This window comes from Anabrus simplex, chromosome 1 (genome assembly GCF_040414725.1).
Source record: "Anabrus simplex isolate iqAnaSimp1 chromosome 1, ASM4041472v1, whole genome shotgun sequence".
NCBI lineage: Eukaryota > Metazoa > Arthropoda > Insecta > Orthoptera > Tettigoniidae > Anabrus > Anabrus simplex.
In genome coordinates, this window is record NC_090265.1 from 653915450 (window position 1) to 653935438 (window position 19989).

Below are 19989 nucleotides of genomic sequence, written 5' to 3' on the forward strand. Positions count from 1 at the left end.
TAAGTGGACTGAGTGGTGATTAATGATTCCAGAACAATCTGTAACCAGATGCCACTCGCTATGTTATTCGGGCAGATTTTGTACCCAGAGAGTTCTCTACAGCCAGTAGCATCCTAATTTGAAAGCCCTGTACAGATATAACAGCCCTTTCAAAGCTATTAATTACACTGAACGTCTGTACATCCAAAAGACTCCTTCAATTCACGTTAGAAAGAATGCCACAAAGGTTGTTGAATGTCAGATTGTAGTTTCTTAAACCTTTAAATTTCACAGCTAATGTTAATTGGCAGTGATGTACAAAACCTACAACCTAAAATTCAATCTTACATAGCACAACGAAGATAATATGCATCTTAAGCATCATTACTATACCTGTAATCACCTAGCTATTCTTTCTAATAAGAAATGAGAGTCATATATATGATTGTATGTCATAAATCTTATAAATTTAATATGTTTTATTAAAATGAATTTTATTCACTTTAGTTTCCACACGTCTTAGAGAACAGTCATTCTGACAAATACTAACATCTGCTACATAACTGTAAGATGGATGATGTTCACTGTCAAATTCAATATATATTTCACAACATCAATCATTTTAATTACACACAGTTCATACAATTAAACGAAAATACTAATTCTTATGAAAAAATGAAAAGAAAAAAGGAACACCTGTTTATTCTGGAATGAACATGCCTTTTTTTTTTAAAAAGTAACTGCACACACAAGTTGGCAACATGTTAAGTACCAGCATATTCAAATATCTACACAACAGTTTACTGTGAAGCAAGAATTTTTTCATTCTTTAACCCATTAATCCCTAGTGGTACATTACACCAGTGTGAATCATTTCATTTTAGGCTTGGTAAATGGCTACTGGCAGTCTTCTCTTTCCTGTAATAATGTGTTTTGAGACCTTCAGATAATATTTATGTTCTGTATGATGTGGCAGCATTTGCTGCTTACAGAACTTATTTTGTTTATTTAAAAAGAGACTGCAAATATTTCAAAACTTCAGCCTGGAGGCTAAGAGGAAGCTGTACTTGTTTATGATACTTGTATTTGGAGGGAGGGGGGGGGGAAGGGTGTGTGTGTGTGTGTGTGTGTGTGTGACAATGTAGCACAGACTAGTCCCGTAGGGCTGCTAGAGGCTCTACCATTACGCTTACTTCAAAATGTTCTACTTCCTTGCTCCTTATCTGAAACTAATAATAATAATAATAATAATAATAATAATAATAATAATAATAATAATATTTGCTTTATGTCCCACTAAATACTTTTTGGTTTTCGGAGACGCAGAGATGCTGGAATTTAGTTCCGCAGGAGTTCATTTACGTGCCACTAAATCTACCGACATGAGGCAGACGTATCTGAGCATCTTCAATTTTTATTTTTAAAAATTTTTTTGCTATGTGCTTTACGTCACACCGACTCAGATAGGTCTTATGGCGACGATGGGACAGGAAAGGGCTAGGAATAGGGAGGAAGTGGCCGTGGCCTTAATTAACATACAATAAAGGGAAATTTGATTGATCCACTTTTTTTCAATACATAATATGTTGTTAATATGATGTATAACATTTTTATTCAGTACCGGTTTCGGTGTCTATGGACACCATCAGCTGAAACAGGTCATATGAACAAAGACAAGTATGTAGTACATATGTAGTAATAAGTGACATTAATAGGATGAAGTAAAAATACAATGATTAAAAAAACAAACAAGTTATGTGCTTGTTGGTCAAAGTATAAAATGAAAGTGAAGATATTAACAAATGTTTAAAGACTTGATTACTTTGTAATGGTTAAGGTACAGCCCCAGCATTTGCCTGGTGTGAAAATGGGAAACAATGGAAAACTATCTTCAGGGGGATTCGAACCCACTATCACCCGGATGCAAGCTCACAACTGCACGCCCCTAACTGAACGGCCAACTCGCCCGGTAGAGCACCTTCAAATATGACTGGACTGAGCCAGGGTCGAACCTGCCAAGTTGGGGTCAAAAGGCGCCTCAACCGTCTGAGCGACTCAGCCCGGCTTATCTGAAACTAAACTAGCCCTCCTTCACAGAAGAAGCCTAGAAGAGCAAGGAATTCAAGCAGAGACCCAGTAACAATTCAGAATGGAGACCGTAAATTTGAACGGCTTATTGTTCACAACCTAACATGGCAAACAGCATGTCAAAGTAGGTAAACCTATAAAACCTATACCAAATTAATCAGATGCTAGCAAGAGCCCTGATCAGCTTCTTGAATTATACCTGGATGTCATTACAGCGAATCTAACAATCAACAACAGCGGACAAAACAACTACACCGATTTTCATGTGACAAATGAACAAATCATATGTTTTATTGAAGTATTATTTCTTAGTAGCATTTATGTTGTTGATGCTAACACCTGGGCAAAAACTGCACAAAACCGTGTTCTTTGGTGCAAAGCTACTGCATATGGTGTCTCATTGCTTGAGTAGGGTCCTCGCCGACAAGAAATTGAAACTCATGAAAAGCGGAAACTACGTCAGATCCAACCGTGTCCTCCACCCACCTTTAGATGTGACCTGTGTGGTCGCATGTTTCGTGCAAAGATTGGCTTGATCAGTCATCAGCGACATCTCTACAGAGCCAACAGACTTTAAAGGAGAATTACACGAGAAAAACTTATTCTCGGAAACTAGTAGCAGCCGACGATGAAGTCTTAGAAGTTATAACTGTGTATTGAATAAACAAAATTACTGGTAGTGTGCTAAGATGTCTGCAACAAAATGGTTAGAAACACAATGAGGAGAGAGGACTTCTTGAATATCATGCATTATGTCCACTGCACAGATAATACTGACCCAAATGAGGGTGATAAAATGTCAAAAATTAGGTCTCAATGAATCACTGCTGAAAAAAATTTCCACAGCAACTTTCAAGGGGTCTTGAATTAAGTTGCTATAAAAGTGTGATTGAATATTATGGAAAGCAAGGCTGTAAACAATTTCTGCAAGGAAAGTCCATTAAATTTGGCTATGTATTTGTAATATCAGGACTTGCCTAATACATTCTGAAATCTATCAAATAAAAATTCAAGTGTTGTCTTCTGACGAGAAGCAATTTTGAAAGGCTTCTGGCCCACTAGTAAAAATATTGTATGAATGTCAAGATCACATCCAAAGTTTACCTTCTGCTCTCGGAGACAAATTGGTCATAATGAAAACTGAACAGTCAGGAAAATAGAATTCCTACAGAGTAAAAATTGATCAGCTCAGCACAAGCCAAGAAGAAACCAATGGGCTTTTATGATATTCAGCTCTGTAAAGAAAATCAGATATTTTTGGTATGACTGATGAACAATTCAGTAATCAATAATAATAATAATAATAATAATAATAATGTTATGTGCCAGTCTCATGGTAGCCCATTTCGGTACTTTCAGGAAGGGGCTAGTGACTCAAGACTACCTGGGATCTGCCAGGTGACTTGTGGGGTGGGGCCGGCCTTTCTGTACATTGTTCTCGTCGGATGGCTTACCTGAGAGTTTCTTGGAGATTCAATGAGAATGTTCTGCTTCTAGCCACCTCATGAAAATTCTGGCTCAAATCACCCAAGCTATAAAAAAGGAGGTTAGCCACAGACAGAGACACACAGTTGGGCTCCGTTGTGAAGCTAGAGTCAGTGTGAGACTGGGATTCAGTGGCTGGGCTGTGGGCGACAGAGGTGTTGGCTGTCACTAGTGTCCCACCAAGGTCTGAACGAGGAGTTGTGGTTGTGGTGTTGGAGAGACCAGCGAGTGGGTGGGCTGGAGACGACTGAACAGAAGACTGTACTTTGTGTTCATGTATTTCTGTGGACTGTGGACTGAGGCTCAGCGAGGGAAGCTGCTATTGCGAGTGTGAAGCTAAATGGACCTGTTTAGTTGTTCACTCCATGTGTCTGAATTATTGGACTGTCTGTGGAATCGAGCCAATGAACAGTCATCGTGTGTCGAGTGGCCTGTAGCCTTGTGTTCAGATCTAGCTGTCTACACAAAGCTGCTGTATGAGGTGACTGGACTTGGGGAATGAGAAAGTAAGGATTAAGCATCTGCAGGTATGGCAACAGGCTGGACTGCCTACTGTGCCATAAGGAAGAGAGACAGACTTATAAATAGACAGCAATTAGCGAGTGTGGCCGTTCATGGTTAATTAGAATTGTGCAGCTATATATATGTGTGTGTGAGTGTGTGTACATTTATTGGGTCATCCTGAAATAAATTGGAGTAATGAAACAGATGGAATTTTATTTGTAACAATAACAACAATGTTATTGGCTTTATGTCCCACTAACTACTTGTATGGTTTTCAGAGACACCGAGGTGCCAGAGTCCCACAGGAGTTCTTTTATGTGCCAGTAAATCTACCGACATGAGGCTGATGTATTTGAGCACCTTCAAATACCACCAGACCGAGTTAGGTGCGAACCTGTCAACTTGGGGTCAGAAGGCTAGCGCCTCAACAGTCTGAGCCACTCAGCCGGACAATTCAGTAATCACTCTAGCCTTAATCTGGTATGGAATTCATCCCGAGGTGAAAACAGAGATAATCTTAGTCTGAAAAATGATAATTAAAATACCTCAACCTAATGTGACAGGGAGTGGCTAGGAATGTGACATTCGAGTGGCTCTGAACACTGTGCAGCTGGACTTCAAAAGGCAAATTGTAAAATGTACCGCATAAGGTACACAAGATTGCCGCAAGGCCCTGGTTGCCCAATGAATGCATCAGTATTCAGTGATACAAACAAGCAAGGTTTCTGATGATATTCAATATGACAGCTTTGATCATCTAATTGAACCAACTCACAATGGAACAAGACAATGCTGCCAAGGAGAACACTGTACAAAAAGAGTTCAAACCCAGAGTGTGAAATGCGAGGTGTGCCTGTGCGTAGAATGTTTCATGCTCTTCCATGTGTGTTGAAAGTTTCCTATGTAGAGCAACTGTGGCAGAGTGAAAACTGACCTGAATTTTACTGTGATTCAACAATTTTAGTGCATTTCTTTGACCATTGTTAACCTAACAGAACAATACATATTCCTTAACACAAATAGAAATATTTCACGATATCCTACTCACAAAATTATAATATTAACTTTTCACAGAATATAAAATATAAAACTTTGCAGTGTAAGAGATACATTTTTGTACCAAGCTATAACTTGCCTATAAAGAATGTACACGAAAAAAAAAAAAAAAAAAATTAAATGTCTGTTACATCATCGGAGCCCTTATTAGAGAAAATGGAACTCAAAAAAGGGGTTTGGCATTTTACCAAAAATAACTGAAGCTTTAAAGGGTTTTAACTGCCAATAAAATTACTCATGCAACCTAAGTCCTGCAACCACATCCGAGATAAAGAAAAGCAAATTTTGACTAATTATTACACACAGTAACACCTACGGCAAAATGATTCCTAATAACGACAAGCAAAATTAGTACTCTAAATTAAGCATTCAAACAGACAGAACTGTAACAAACTGAGCCTGACATAGCACTAGGACAGTATCTCCAAAAAGTCACAGAATCAAGCTAGATAATAAAATTGTGTGTTTATTAATTAATATTTTGTAAATTCTCAAGCACGGATGCTATTTTTTAACCACGAACAAGATTTAAAGTACAAAGTTCAGTAACATATTTCAAATTTATTACAACAGAAAATCACTCCAAATGTGCTCACTCTATAATGCAAAGATTTAGAACTTTATGAAGTGAGAGTTGTCATCTCTATTTTATAGAACACACAGAATATATATCTTTTTGTTGTATTTACACCAGCTCATTAACTGCCAATGATTGCACGCTACACTTGCATTCAACACCTTGCTGCTTTGCAGGATCCAGCTTTTTTTGTTTTTAGCACTGATATCTCTAATCCTAAATTTCTAGACACTGATGCATTCATTGGGCAACCAGGGCCTTTCTGTAAAACTGGTGACTTCTTTGAACTGGTAAGTTAGCAAGAATGCAGTGGCATTTACTTAAAGGAAAGAATTAATGACATTTCAAGAAGTCCCATATCTTTAACATATTATGTAAAAAATTATCATCCTAGAGGAAGAATCACCATGCTATATACCATGCACTCCAGCCAGATGACTAGAGTACAGCTGAGGATGTCAAGGAAGACCCCGGTATCTAAGGTACTGAAATATTTTGTTTCTCTTCGTATTAGTTCAATTTTTGATTCTATTGAAGATCTAAAAACCTTTTGTGAAGGAACAAGAGATCTATAGTAACAGGGTTTTTGAGTAAGTACTGAATTAGACTGATAGGAAAGTGGATAGACTGACAAACATGGAACGATGCTTTTTCTATGTGATATTGCAATTAGTTGGAGGGGGAAAAAGAAAACACTTTGTTACAATGAAAACAAGGAGAAGGAAAAAGCTAACAATACAGACCAGATGAATATAATATAATATAATGTTAGGTTATTTCATTTGTTTTAATGGTGGAATTACATTCTGTAAATAATTTTCCTAAATAGTTTGAAATATATACTTTGAGGTGGTAAACAATAAAATATACGTTAACATTTTTCTCTTTATTAGGGCAAACACAAAACTAACAAATGTGGAGTTAAGGTGTACAAACTGTTTACGAAAGAAGGCTATACTGTTAGAACAAAGAATGCAGGAAAATCCAATGTGAGTGCAAGTGGAGTGGGTCATGCTCATTCTGTTGTAATGGAGCTTCTGAGTGGATTTCTAAATGAAGGTCATATCCTCTATACTGATAATTTCTACACCAGTGTACCTCTGACAGAAGAACTGAGGAACGAAACATTTATGTGTGGGACCCTTCGTAACAACTGAAGTGGACTACCATTGATAGTGTAAGATTGGGAATACAAAACTGGAACAGCTATATCATTTCAAGCGATTAGGGTGTGTATTCTCCTAGGACGATAGTGTAGTAAGCGAGATTGAATCAAGGTGTAGGAAAGCTATGCAGCGAGCTCTCAGTTCAGATCAACAATCTTCTGTACGAAAGAAGTCAGTTCCTGGACAAAACTGTATTTACACCGGTCAGTTTTCAGACCAACATTGCTTTATGGGAGTGAAAACTGGCTAGACTCAGGTTAACTTATTCAGATGTTAGAAGTAACAGACATTAAAGTAGCGAGAATGACAGGTGGGATAAACAGGTGGGAACAATGGCAGGAGAGTGCTCGGAATGAGGAGATAAAGGGCAAGTTAGGACTGAACTCTACTGATGAATCTATACGCATAAATCATCTTTGGTGGTGGTGTCACACAAGGCATATGGAGAAGGATAGGTTATCTAAGAGAATAATGGATTCAGTCATGGAGAGTAAGAGAAGTAGAGGGAGACCAAGAAACGATGGTTAGACTCTGTTTTCAATGATTTAAGGATAAGAGAGATGGAATTAAAAGAGGCCACAGAATACTGTGGAGGTTTTATTAGTAAATACAGAGGCTTGCAGACTGAATATTAAAAGGCATAACATTCTATAAAGAATATGTACGTATTGTCCCCTTCAAAAGTGGTAAAAATCATTTAAGGGAGAATATTTTATTTCTACTGTGAATTGGAACATTATTTCGTGAACCAGGAAGGGAGTTTTAGCACGTTGAGTCGACTAGAACCAGTTACCAGGTGCATGGAAATCCCAGCTGAGGGCGAGCGAGAGGAAACAAGCAGATACCGCTAGCCAGTCGACCTTCAAATCAGCCGTGAACACCACGTGATCAGGCAAAATATGTGTCTAACACTCGATCAATACTAGCAAGGTTATATGACGTCTGACTATGGCAGCCAATCAGGTGATAAATTTCGTGTGAAGTTAATGAAGTGACCAATCGTGTATAATGAAAAGACGCACCCCTGTCTTAAGACGGTGAATTATGGATTTTCCTAAGGAAACTTTACCCTGGATTTTCTACCTCTGAACGCGACGAGTGGGGTTTTATTCCGACTTCAACTACAGACGTGAAAAGACACACTTTGCTCACTGGAGAACTTCGCCTTATTTAGAGCTTCCAACATGTTACAGATAGCAGTTCAGACATTCACAGATTCTATTTACAATTAACTGAAGATATCAAAAGATAAGTTGCTTTTCCATCTCGTCAAACAGCGGTGAGGGTGTTGGACTTGTCTCAGATTTAATTTTCAGTTTCAGCTTTCGCAAGAACTTCCACAGAGGAGATTATTGGTTCGAGTGCAAGTCAAGATGCCTGTCTTCCTACAATATGAATGGTGTGGTTTCCAGTGTGCCAGCATGTCCTCAATGAACGAGTAGAATGTGAAGCAGCTCAGACGGGCGAGACCAGGATCGATGGTGCGTAACGCGGTAATGCACTAGGTCATCAGCCCGAGTTCTACAATCGACAGTCACCACCAAGTAATATTTAAACATTGTTATTCTTTCTTTCTTTCTATTTGTAAAATGTAATGATATAGCCTCTACTTATTTGCTTAGAAGAATTTCTATTAGTTAGAAATTTTCCATCTCTTCTTTCTTGGTGAAGGTAGTTTGGGATGATGAGTGTGTGTATTTTGAACCTATTAGCTTGTTATGAGTGAATGTCATCAAGAAATGTTTCAACTGTCCCGAGTTCATTGTGGCAGGAGAAATAAAAGTAATACGACCTCAACGTTAAACTAGGATTATTTGAATAATTTTTATACTTGAATTGAGATCAGATGGGACAGTAATTTCGTGAATTCTATTATATCAGAGTTCATTCCTCTATACGACGTATGGTTGGATTTCGAGCGCGATAGAGTCATCTGAAATATTGTCGTGCAGTAGCTTTCGCATGTGTGATCTCGCGCGGCCAGGAATAATAATAATAATAATAATAATAATAATAATAATAAAAAATTAAATTATCACGTAAAGGAACACCTAAGGTCATGAGCATCATAATAATAATAATAATTATTATTGAATAAGATTGATGTGTGCTCATTTTGTATTAATTTAGGCCTGGGAAATGGCAGTATCTGTGCTGTGTTATTATAATTATTTGACTGGTAGATGGATATTATAGGATTTAGCGGATAAATTGTGCATCCATTATTGAGTCAATTTAAGAAGAAAATGTGTTACCTGACATAATTTCTTCGTTGTGAGCGCAGATTGAGAGCCACAATTATGGTGGAAGGATAAAAATAAATATCGCAGCTCATGAACCGCGTGCGCGTAATGTTAATTCTGACCTGTGTTTAGGCAATTTGTCGATAATTTTCGGATGATTTCTGCTCGTAAATTTTCCCTGAACATCGTCGTATGACTGAATTCTTCAATAAAGTGATAATCATTGCTCTATCACATCTCAAGTTGATGAGAGGAATTTCCCACGATACTGTCATCACGAGAATATTTCTCCGACTTTGAATAAACTTGAAAATAATAATCAAGGGCTAGCATTCGTATAAATATGTATATAATATTTCCACGTATCTTTGTGTGAATGTAGTGTGTGTGATTTGTCTATGTTTTGCTCATTGCAATTTTACGGTCCATATTTGTGACGATGCTCTTCGCTGTTTTCGCGGATTTTTGGCCAATTTTATGCCAACTTCAGTGGTTCACTATTTAACAGAATATAAACCTTTAATGAATTTTATTCGTTTTTAAGGAAGAATAGGGTCTTAACTAGCGAATACATATAAATAAGTATAGGCCATGTCAGTGGATTGAATTCACAAAATAGAATTTGTAAGCGTGACATAACCAATTATTATCAATCAATGGGTAAACGTAGGTTAACATGATGTCAAATTCCAAGTTATTGTGTGAAGATCAACTACTGAATAATTATGAAAGGGAATTTATTAACTAGTTTAAAGGCTAAGGAAGACAATTCAACCATAATTTCATGGGAGAAAATTTTTTATCTAATTTTTAGAAAGGAGTGAAAATGATAATTTTCAAACTCGATTTAAATGAAGTCCATTGAGGAAGGAAATTTTATTTTCAAATCATTTAATTATTAATGGAAGAGATAATCTCAAATTAATTATTATTAGTCATTTAATTAATTTTTAACTAAAATCTAAATATTATATTTACAGCCTCAGGCATTTGCTGTTCCATTTATCGATGGAGTGTCCATGTTAGTAACAACATAAAAGAAGATGAATCATACGAAAAGTTCCTAGATTTTGTAAATTATTTGTAGAATTTGAGAAGAGCAGTAGTTGCAATAAATGTGTGAAACCTATTTAGCTTTCTTTCATTTGCCACTAGTTCATCATCTATCCCTGCACTTAAAATTTTCCGCACAGCTGATTAGCGAACGATCTACCCCAGGAAATCCTCGCTCACCGGCCGAGCTGAGCCCGGCATGACTGGTGCAGTATGTATATATAAATAAGGTGAAGGAATATACCTCCCACATTTTTAATGTATGAAGTAAAAAATTCTTTAGGAATATTTATATTTTACGTCTCGTCAAAATATGAAAAAGTGATCTGTATTAAAATCGGTTGGCAGTGATACAACACATTCCATTATTATTTTACAATTGACTTTACGTCGCACTGACACATATAGGTCTTATGGCGATGACGGGATAGGAAATTAAGGTACAGCCCCAGAATTTGCCTGGTGTGAAAATGGGAAACCACAGAAAACCACCTCCAGTGCTGCCGACAGTGGGATTCGAACTCACTATCACCCGGATGCAACCCCACAGGTGCGCGGCCCTAACTGCATGGCCAACATGCCCGGTATTATTATTATTATTATTATTATTATTATTATTATTATTATTATTATTATTATTATTATTATAATAGTTCCTCTTTTGTTGAAGATATACCTTCAATGTTAATAGAAATAATTGTTAACTGTGGTCCTGAAAAGGACCGTGAAGATGATGTTTGTGGTGTGAAAGGATCAGCCGTCAGCACATTTCGTAATAAAGTCTGACGTTGCCCAGGGTCCACCCGATTGCTCTTTAAATCTCTTTTTGCCATAATTGCAATCTTCGTGGAGGTAATAATAATAATAATTATCATCATCATCATCATCATCATCTTTGAACCACTCAAGTCGTTCCATTTTCACTTACTCTTTGAAGCTTGTACTGTTTTGTTCTTGTAACCTGCCCAGTACTTTTTCATTTTTTCATTCCATTACAAAAGGAGGTTAAAAAAATACTACCTGGGTAAAAGATTACCACAGAAAATTACAGACCTGCCATACAATATCTAATAACGTTCTTCATATTAAACTCAGGTTCCAAGTTCACAGAAAAATAATTGGCTGGATACACCTACCACTAACAAAAAGAAATTTAAAAGAACAGAGGTATGAGGAATGCATTTTCTTCCTCTGAATCAGATGATTTAATCTTGCTTACAGTACTGTTCTTTGGATTATACAGCACTGGAAAACTACTTGTACCAAAGGCCAAAAGCATACATTGCAAAATGGTGATGTTTTCATGCACTATCACAGTATTTAAAAAAACTGACATACAATTTACTGCGCAGATAAAACAAGGATAGAAATTACTATAATATCCATACATTAAGAAAGTAATACAAGTCTAGGATCTTAACAAAACATTTTTGTTTAATCATCTGCGGGTCTTGCGAGCATCTTTCATGCCCATGAAAAATTTTATATATAATCAAATTATTTCTCTCAGTATCACAAATCGAATAATATACAAGTTGTGCTGGCAAGCTGTCAAAACAGAATTCAAAGACCAAATAAAAATACACTCAGCATTTATATTGTTAGCTTAGAATTACAAGGTTGCATGAAAAAAAAAAAAAATTCATATTAACATGTTTCTCTTTTCATAATTTCACCATCATTCACAAAATAGTGGTTCAACAGGAATTATTACACAGTTGTGCAAAAGGTTACATGAGGAAGTAATCAAGTAATTTATATATTCACAAGATTACTTTAATCTTATGTCTCCAGAGTAAAATAATAAAATCCCAACTGTACACTTGGAACTTCCCAACAATCGTAGGGGCATACAATCCAGTTATAAGCAGAAAAGCTTTCATCTCACCACATTGTATTATTTAATAAAATATCTCAAATTAAATCAAACATTTAAATAGCAACAAAGTAAGTCCAATGTTGGCAAGTACTTTTTCATTCAGGAGTACAATGGACAGCCATTTAGAAAAGGAAAAATTATTACGAAATATTGACAGTAATATTATTATAGGCTACTTAAGTTTCTGTTAAAAATAATAAAAAATGTAATTTTAATTGTTATTTGTTCATTCCTTTTCCATTAGTCAACTTCTATTTGACATATTTAAGCCCATTATTTAGGTACTCAAAAACATTTTCCTAATCTTCACGCCTCCGGAGTAAAACAACAATATGAATATCCACAGCCTGTTTCCAGTCATTTAAATGGGTCAGAAAAGGAATGAATGAATGAATGAATGAATGAATGAAGCCCCGATCTAGCGGTGAGGATAGGGATTGTGCCAGCTGCCGAAGCCTGTCGCACTCCTCTGGGACAATGATTAATGAATGACAGATGAAATGAAATGATATTGTAGAGTGTTGCTGGAATGAAATACGACAGGGAAAACCGGAGTACCCAGAGAAAAACCTGTCTCACGTCCACTTTATCCAACACAAATCCCACATGGAGTGACCGGGATTTGAACCACGAAACCCAGCGGTGAAAGGCCGGTGTGCTGCCACCTGAGCCACAGAGACTACTCGAGAGTAAAATAATACAGTTACATATTTAATAAGCTGATGTATAGTGAACCAAGTACAGTAATTTAGCAGATAAATTATTCAAAAACCATTTCATGGAGAGCAGATAAACTAGAAAGTCTCCTCAAATTAAAATATTTGAGCAGCAATTATAATAAAATAGCTATGCTCAGTCAATGCACTTAAAGTAGTTCCAATGTAAAGGAAAAGTGCCTGAAATATCAAAAGACTTAGGATTAGAAAATTACAAGATTCTGGTTAGAGCATACAGTAAAACCTCATTAAGACGTTTTTGCAGGGGACAACAAAAAAGAACGTGTTAAGTGAGAAAATGCAGTACTGAATATATGAATAAAACTATCCAACAGGGATATGGAAACACAAAATACGACTTCTTCTGACATGAGGGTATTTTACGTATTGTATCCGCGCGTAAAGTGTAAACTATATCTACCATATCTAAAGATGAAATGTAAGTATTATTAAAAGGTGTGAAAAACATGAAAAACTTTTCTGCTGGGGCTTATAAAAATAACAAGTGCACTGAAAGTCATGAAAAACACCAAACAAACATGAAAACGTGTACACGGGGGGCCAATAAAAACATGATTACGTATTATTGAAGATCACACTCTTTCTAAAACGAATATTAGTAGATACCTCTTATTTCGGAGCAGTGGGTTATTAGACTATTTTCTGGTCACACTCTTTGACAATGAATTGGAGGTTACACTCGACTATGTGTGGCTGCGAGGAATGACCAACAGCAATTTTGAATCGAACAAAACTTCGACCAACATCAGTGATCGGGTCGAAATTTGAAAGTGCAAGTTCAACATTCGCGACTTCTGTGCGCTTCAAGATGCAGTCGCCAGTCCAATTTCCGACAGATTTTAATTTTGTCTTCATTAGTAAGGAATTTCACAACCTTTTCCGTATCCATAACTAGGCTATCACGCGACAAATATGCACCACGCTAGTCAATTTTAAACGATTATGTTCCTAATCCAGATGTAAGTTACCATATCACACGACAAATATTTGGTACACTTCACTGTACCACTCAGCACAAAATACATTTCCAACTTCTGAATGGAATGCGAAATACGAACACAAGAAAGGCTCAATGTGTTATTCAGCAATCTTGCTGCTAACTGGCAAGCAAAACTGAACAGTCCTGAGGCTAACAGCTTGCTTCTCAACGGTGCAATATTTCCTGTGAAGTTCAGGAATTCAAGGCATTTTCCTGTAATCACGCAACTGTGGCGATGGCTCTTAACCGAAGAAACAAGTTTATTTCACAAGGGATGCCAAATAATATTTTCAGGGCTAGGCAAAATGTGATCTAAGCGGTAATAGCAAAAATTCGTGACACGATAAGCGAGGTATTTTTATATAGATTGAATATGATTAGAATCGGGACATCGAATTTACATGTTAAGCGCAAAAACGTATTAATGAGGAATGCACAAACGGGGTTTCTCTGTATTTGAAAAGTTGATGTATACAACCTCGTAATAACTTAATGTGTTTCTTTTTTGATGATGAAATATATCCAGAAAATGAATGTGAGCTTCTAAAATAATCATAATACCATTCTTTACATCAAAAATTATTACAGCTAACATTAAAAATCAGATCACAGATAACACAACTAGTCTCATGCCAATGTTTCTAGCATAACAAAATGAAGACTAATCAAATAACCATCTCAATACTCTAACAACAAAACGTAACAGTCTGTTCTTCAAATGAAGAAAAGTAGTACAATTTATTCTGTGTGGTTCAAGACTTGCTCTGAACTTTCCACAATAAGCATGATAGACCCAGGTCCTTGGCCCATATTGTTTGGATCAGTAGCATTTCTTACACACTCCACTTGATGACTTGACCAATCTTTGCGTTGACAGAAGGTTGAGCAGTATGGAGTTCGACGACAAAGAGAACACTCAGCGAATGCTTCACGATTACAATTGGCACACTGAAAATGCAAAATCATGTTAACAAGGATGCACAAACATATCTTCTAATATCATGATTATATTTACTGAAAAAGATGAGAAAAATGCAACATAATGAACAGTTACAAGGATAAAAATCACCAACATGCAGACATAATAAACAGTATCATTTATATGTTGGACGCATTTTTTTGTTCCAGGACAAAATCTCTGACAGGAAGTACCTGTAGAAGAGGGTGTAGCAATTAAATTAGCAAGATTTTTACCCATAACAAGGTGGCCAATTAATCACCTATTTCATTTGTTAGAAAAATTTCCAATTAGCAAAGCTGGGCAACCTCATACCACGCTATACATCGTACCATAATGTTATTGACCTTATGCCCCACTAACTACTTTTACTGTTGCCATTGTTTAAGAAATCGTTCTCATGGTCAGTCGAGATTTCTTCTGAGGATGCAGAGCACAGTTCTCTGCGAAACGTAAAGAATTTCACCTTATTTTCTTGACACGGCATAAGCCCAAAAGCTAATAGAGTATCATGTCTACTTTTACTGTCTTTGGATACATCGAGGTGCAGGAATTTAGTCTCGCAATAGCTCTTTTACGCGCCAGTAAATCTACTGACATGAGGCTGATGTATTTGAGCACGTTCCAATACCACCGGACTGAGCCAGGATCGAACCTGCCAAGTTGGGGTCAGAAGGCCAGGGCCTCAACAACCTGAACCACTCAGCCTCAGGCTGTATCATAAATGAACTACTTGCCCCATGATTTGGCATTATTTGTGATACAGTGAACACTTTTTAATTCAAACTCCACGATGGGGAAAAAAGAAAAAAACCCAAGAATGACTGTTTTAACCAAAATGCTGTATTTACTGGCATATTAAACCCCCTTTCCCCCCACTTTTACAGACAAAAAAAGTAAAGGGAGATCCAATATGCGATAACCTCAAATTTTGTGCAGTTGAACGCATGACTTCTACGCTATAAATTGTACTGTGAACATTCTACACAATTCTTTAACAAACATATGAATATATTTGAGTTATACTGGCTATTTTCACTGGAAGGCAGTATTTCTAAATATAAAAAGACAAATGGTGAACACGACTTTTAGGCCTACATATAAAGTAAATAGAGTCAGTTTTAGTTACTCATAGTAAGTCATTCGTTTCATGTCACTAATTCCTCTAATACGAATTTCGTACGTTCGTTGTCTCCATTTCTTAAAACGCATATCCTAGTATAGGTGCCTGGTGGCCATGATCATTAAGGCATTGAAGTCTAAACGGTCTGACACTGAGGTTAGCTGGTTCGAATCCCGTTGGTCGAAAAAATGTTCATCAGAATGTTGGCAGGCAGGATAGGTAGGGAAGGTGGAGGTATACAATTCCTAATCTAGATCGCGTGCCAAACCCCTGGATTAAATTCTAAACCTCTCCGCAGTACTCATATTGAGCGAGGGCACATTATGCTGTTGATGGTGATTTGTCCATTGGACGGAGGCGTTAAGCCTTGAGCAGACCCCTTGGTGCTATTCGAGAGGAGTAGACTATGTGCCAGCACTGGGTTTCAACCCTCTCCCTTCCTACTATCATATATCACGTCATTCATTTCATCTCTAACTCCTCTGTTGAGGTTGACATCAGAAAGGGCATCCGGTCATAAAAACCCGCCTCGATAGTTTCATCTCACCTTATACCGGACCCCGCAGTGCAACGGAACAAGGGGTGGACAAACATACCCTAGTATGTTTTGTTTGGAGTCTCTGAAAATTGTTAAAAGTGGGGATGTAAAATCAATAGTACTGTTATAGTACCGGGGGTACACCCCCGTCCAGTTAAACTGCGGGCCTTCTGTAAGGCCACCTATGTAATTGAACTTTAAATAATGTAATGAAAGTTACTTGGGTTTGCAACTGTTAGATGTGTCTACCATCGGCCTAAGTGCCCCCTCTGGTGGGATTAAGGATAATGAATTCTTAAGGGAAAATTTGACTTTCACCGTTACCTAACCTTAGTTGTTGAAGATTGTTTTGTTCTTGTGTCAAGGTTGTCAATAATTCTGCCCCTCTCCAACTTCTCTATCTATCAACCAATCAAATATTTTGGGAACATTTTCTCTGGCCTATTAATATTGGGGGTGTGTACAGGTATCCAGCCTATCTGTAAAGAGTTCTAGAAACTTCCCCTCAAAATGCTATAAAAGCTGGGCACCTTAGGGCTGTGTTGTCTTCTTCATCATTCCAGTTTAGTGAGTGCAGCGCGTTATTATGAGGCAGGGGCCACAGGTCGGCGTTCGGAAGGTCCAGTTAATCAAGATTATGGTGGAATTTTCTTAACATGTGGTAGCTCCGGCAGATAGCTTGAGAGGAAGGTTTCAAACTTCTTTTATTCATTTACAAGTTTTCATTTCATGGTTTAAATGTAGATTTTCTGTTCAAATCATGGCTGGGAAACATGTAAACTAAGGGAACAAAGTGTGATTACCCTCCGTTGATTTCCATTTAACTTGGTATGGAGTGATTAAAGTGTTCTAAACCTCCAAATTCTTAACACATTTTTATCATTTAATATTTCTCGTTTAGTCAACTCTCTGTAGAATAGGCTTGGCCTCTGCAACTTCGAGACATAAGCCCACTTAGGGTTTTAAAAGTTTTTCTAAAAGGAGTGCAAGCGTTTTGCCACCTAGCCATTTTTTCATGACCGATCATGGTAAACCGTTTCTTTTTACAGTATATCAAGCCCATTTAGAATGGGCTCGCATTGTCCCTATTTAAAATGTAATTGTTTATAGACCAGTGTGTAACAGACTGTTGAGCAGAAGTGATTAAATACATTATTTGAAGTTTGTCAGATATAAATTTGTAAGAAACTTGTGTCTCTGAGAGGCTGGTTGGTCTATATTAACTTTTGGAGCTCAAAATCCTAGATGATGTGAGTGGAGCAAACGTGCTCTTATAAAATAGTGTACCTGTTCATAACTATAATGCTCACCCCTTTTATATTATCATGTTGATAATTCTCTCTAGTACTTGAACATGATTTTTTGTATTTATAGTCAGTTGTTAGCACAGCTGACAAGCTCATTATTATTCTATTTAACTGTTATTTGTTCCAAATTTTATATCTATCAAATTTAAAAAGGAAAGAAATAAAATTTCATATCCTGATCCACCCATTCACCCCGGCACCTTATAACGATCGTCAATATTTCTCAACTGAAGTAAACTTTTCCTCATCACGAGGTGGTGCAGCTATTTTTTGGGTACACCCTCAGTGGAGGGGAGTTACATGCAACATTTTTACCGCACATCAACCTCCTTGCCATTCGTAAATCTCTTGGAAGTATGGTACCGGGAATCGAACTCAGACTCCTAAGAATGTCAGCTAATTGTGCTAACCATTATGTCAGCGGACATTCTTAACTACAAAACACAGACATATAGCATGACTAATGCATGCTTGCAATGTACGGGTCTGACACGAAACTATTCGCCTATTTGTGCGACGTCATCAGAGCTGCAGTAGGCCAACGCTACGAAGGCGGATATTTCTTAACTACGGAACACAGATGTACCGCAAGACTTCAACGCGCATTTCCATTGCACGGGTCGTACGGACAAAACTATTCACAAATTTGTGTGATATCAGAGCTGCAATAAGACTTGTACTTGTAAGTGGAATAGTTGTCCTTCTCTGACGAATTACATTGGGGGGGTCTTGTATGCGAGACTTATTTTTTGCATTTTCTTTGTCTCGAAAAGCCAGGGAAGTTCTAATACATGAATAAATGCGGAATAGTACAGTGGTTTTTTTTAAAATATTTTAAACCTACAACCTGTTTTCCAGTCTTTGACCGGGTCAGGGATGTAATGAATGAATCAGATATACCGGTAGGCTGTTATTACAATGGGGTCGCCACTCCCAAAGTGATTTATATTAATGAGTGATAGATGCTATGAATTGAGAATGGAGAGTGTTGCTGGAATGAAAGATGACAGGGAAAACTAGAGTACCCGGAGAAAAACCTGTCCTGCCTCCGCTTTGTCCAGCACAAATTTCACATGGAGTGACCGGGATTTGAACTACGGTTTCCAGCGGTGAGATGCCAACGCGCTGCCGCCTGAGCCACGGAGGCTACAGTGTTGTTTATATACATAAATAAACAAACGAACTCCCCAGCGCAACAGTCCCGAAGGCCTGCAGATACGAGGTATCGTGTGGTCGGCACGACTAATCCTCTCAGCTGTTGCGCTTGGCTTTCTAGACCAGGGTCACTACCTCACTGTAAGATAGCGCCTCAATTGTAATCACATAGACTGAGTGATGGTGGTGGTGGTGATTTTTGTTTTAAGAGGAAGTACAACGAGGTAATCATCCTCTCTGAACAAATAAGTGGAAGAGAATTTTAAAATATAAAAACGAAATTATTTATTCAACAAAGTAATTTGGAAACGCAGTACAAAATAAAACAAAAAACAATTACAGAATTAGGCCGAAAGGATTACTAACGTATCAAAAGGGAACCTACGTTCCCTGAGTAACAGTACACTTGTAATTTATATACCCTTGATAAGTCCACTGTCGCACATAAAGCGGATGACGAGATCAGCAGTAGTCGCGTCATCGGCTAGTATGCATTCGAGTGTTTCCTGCAGGCCGAGGCTCCATCTTAGGCCAGAAAGATCGGCGCACTCTGTGAGGATGTGGGCCACGGTGAAGTCGGCACCACAAGAACCCACTGGGGGGTCTTCCCTCTTTAGGAGATAAGAGTGCGTGGATCGTAAATGACCTATCCTCAGCCTGCATAGTACTATGGCCTCTCTCCGTGAAGGTCGGAAAGAGGACCGCCACACGGTAGTTGTCTTCTTAATTGCTCTCAGCTTGTTGGGAGTTCGGATATCTAGCCACTCCGATTCCCAAGACGGTTCGACGTAGCTGAGAACAAATATCCTTAGCAGGTACATTGACTGGTCTTGGAGGTAAAAGTACAGCTTCCTTTGCAGCTTCATCCGCAAGTTCGTTTCCCGCAATCCCAACGTGGCTTGGAAGCCATGCGAAAGTGATTCTGGTGCCAGCATCCCATAACCTGGCTAGAAGGTCATGTATCTGGCGCACCAGTGGGTGTTGAGAGAAACAGGTTTCAATAAACTGCAGAGAGCTTAACGAATCGGTACACAACAGAAAGTGGCTTCTTTCGTCACGCAGTGCAAACAGCAGAGCCTTTAAGATGGCATAAAGCTCTGCAGTATACACGCTACATACTTTAGGGAGCGAGATCTTCGTGCTGATATCATCAATGACGAAA

General features: G+C 37.8%; 1 protein-coding gene across 1 annotated transcript in view; it reads right to left on the reverse strand.

Annotated features, from left to right (window-relative positions):
* Window positions 1–14382: 14382 nt before the first annotated feature.
* Window positions 14383–19989, reverse strand: part of Deaf1 (deformed epidermal autoregulatory factor 1) — a 165640-nt gene continuing 160033 nt past the window's right edge. The window contains exon 10 of the mRNA XM_067135806.2: window positions 14383–14694. Coding sequence (XP_066991907.1) covers window positions 14485–14694 — 210 coding nt within the window. The 3' untranslated portion in view covers window positions 14383–14484. The remainder of the gene's footprint in view (window positions 14695–19989) is intronic.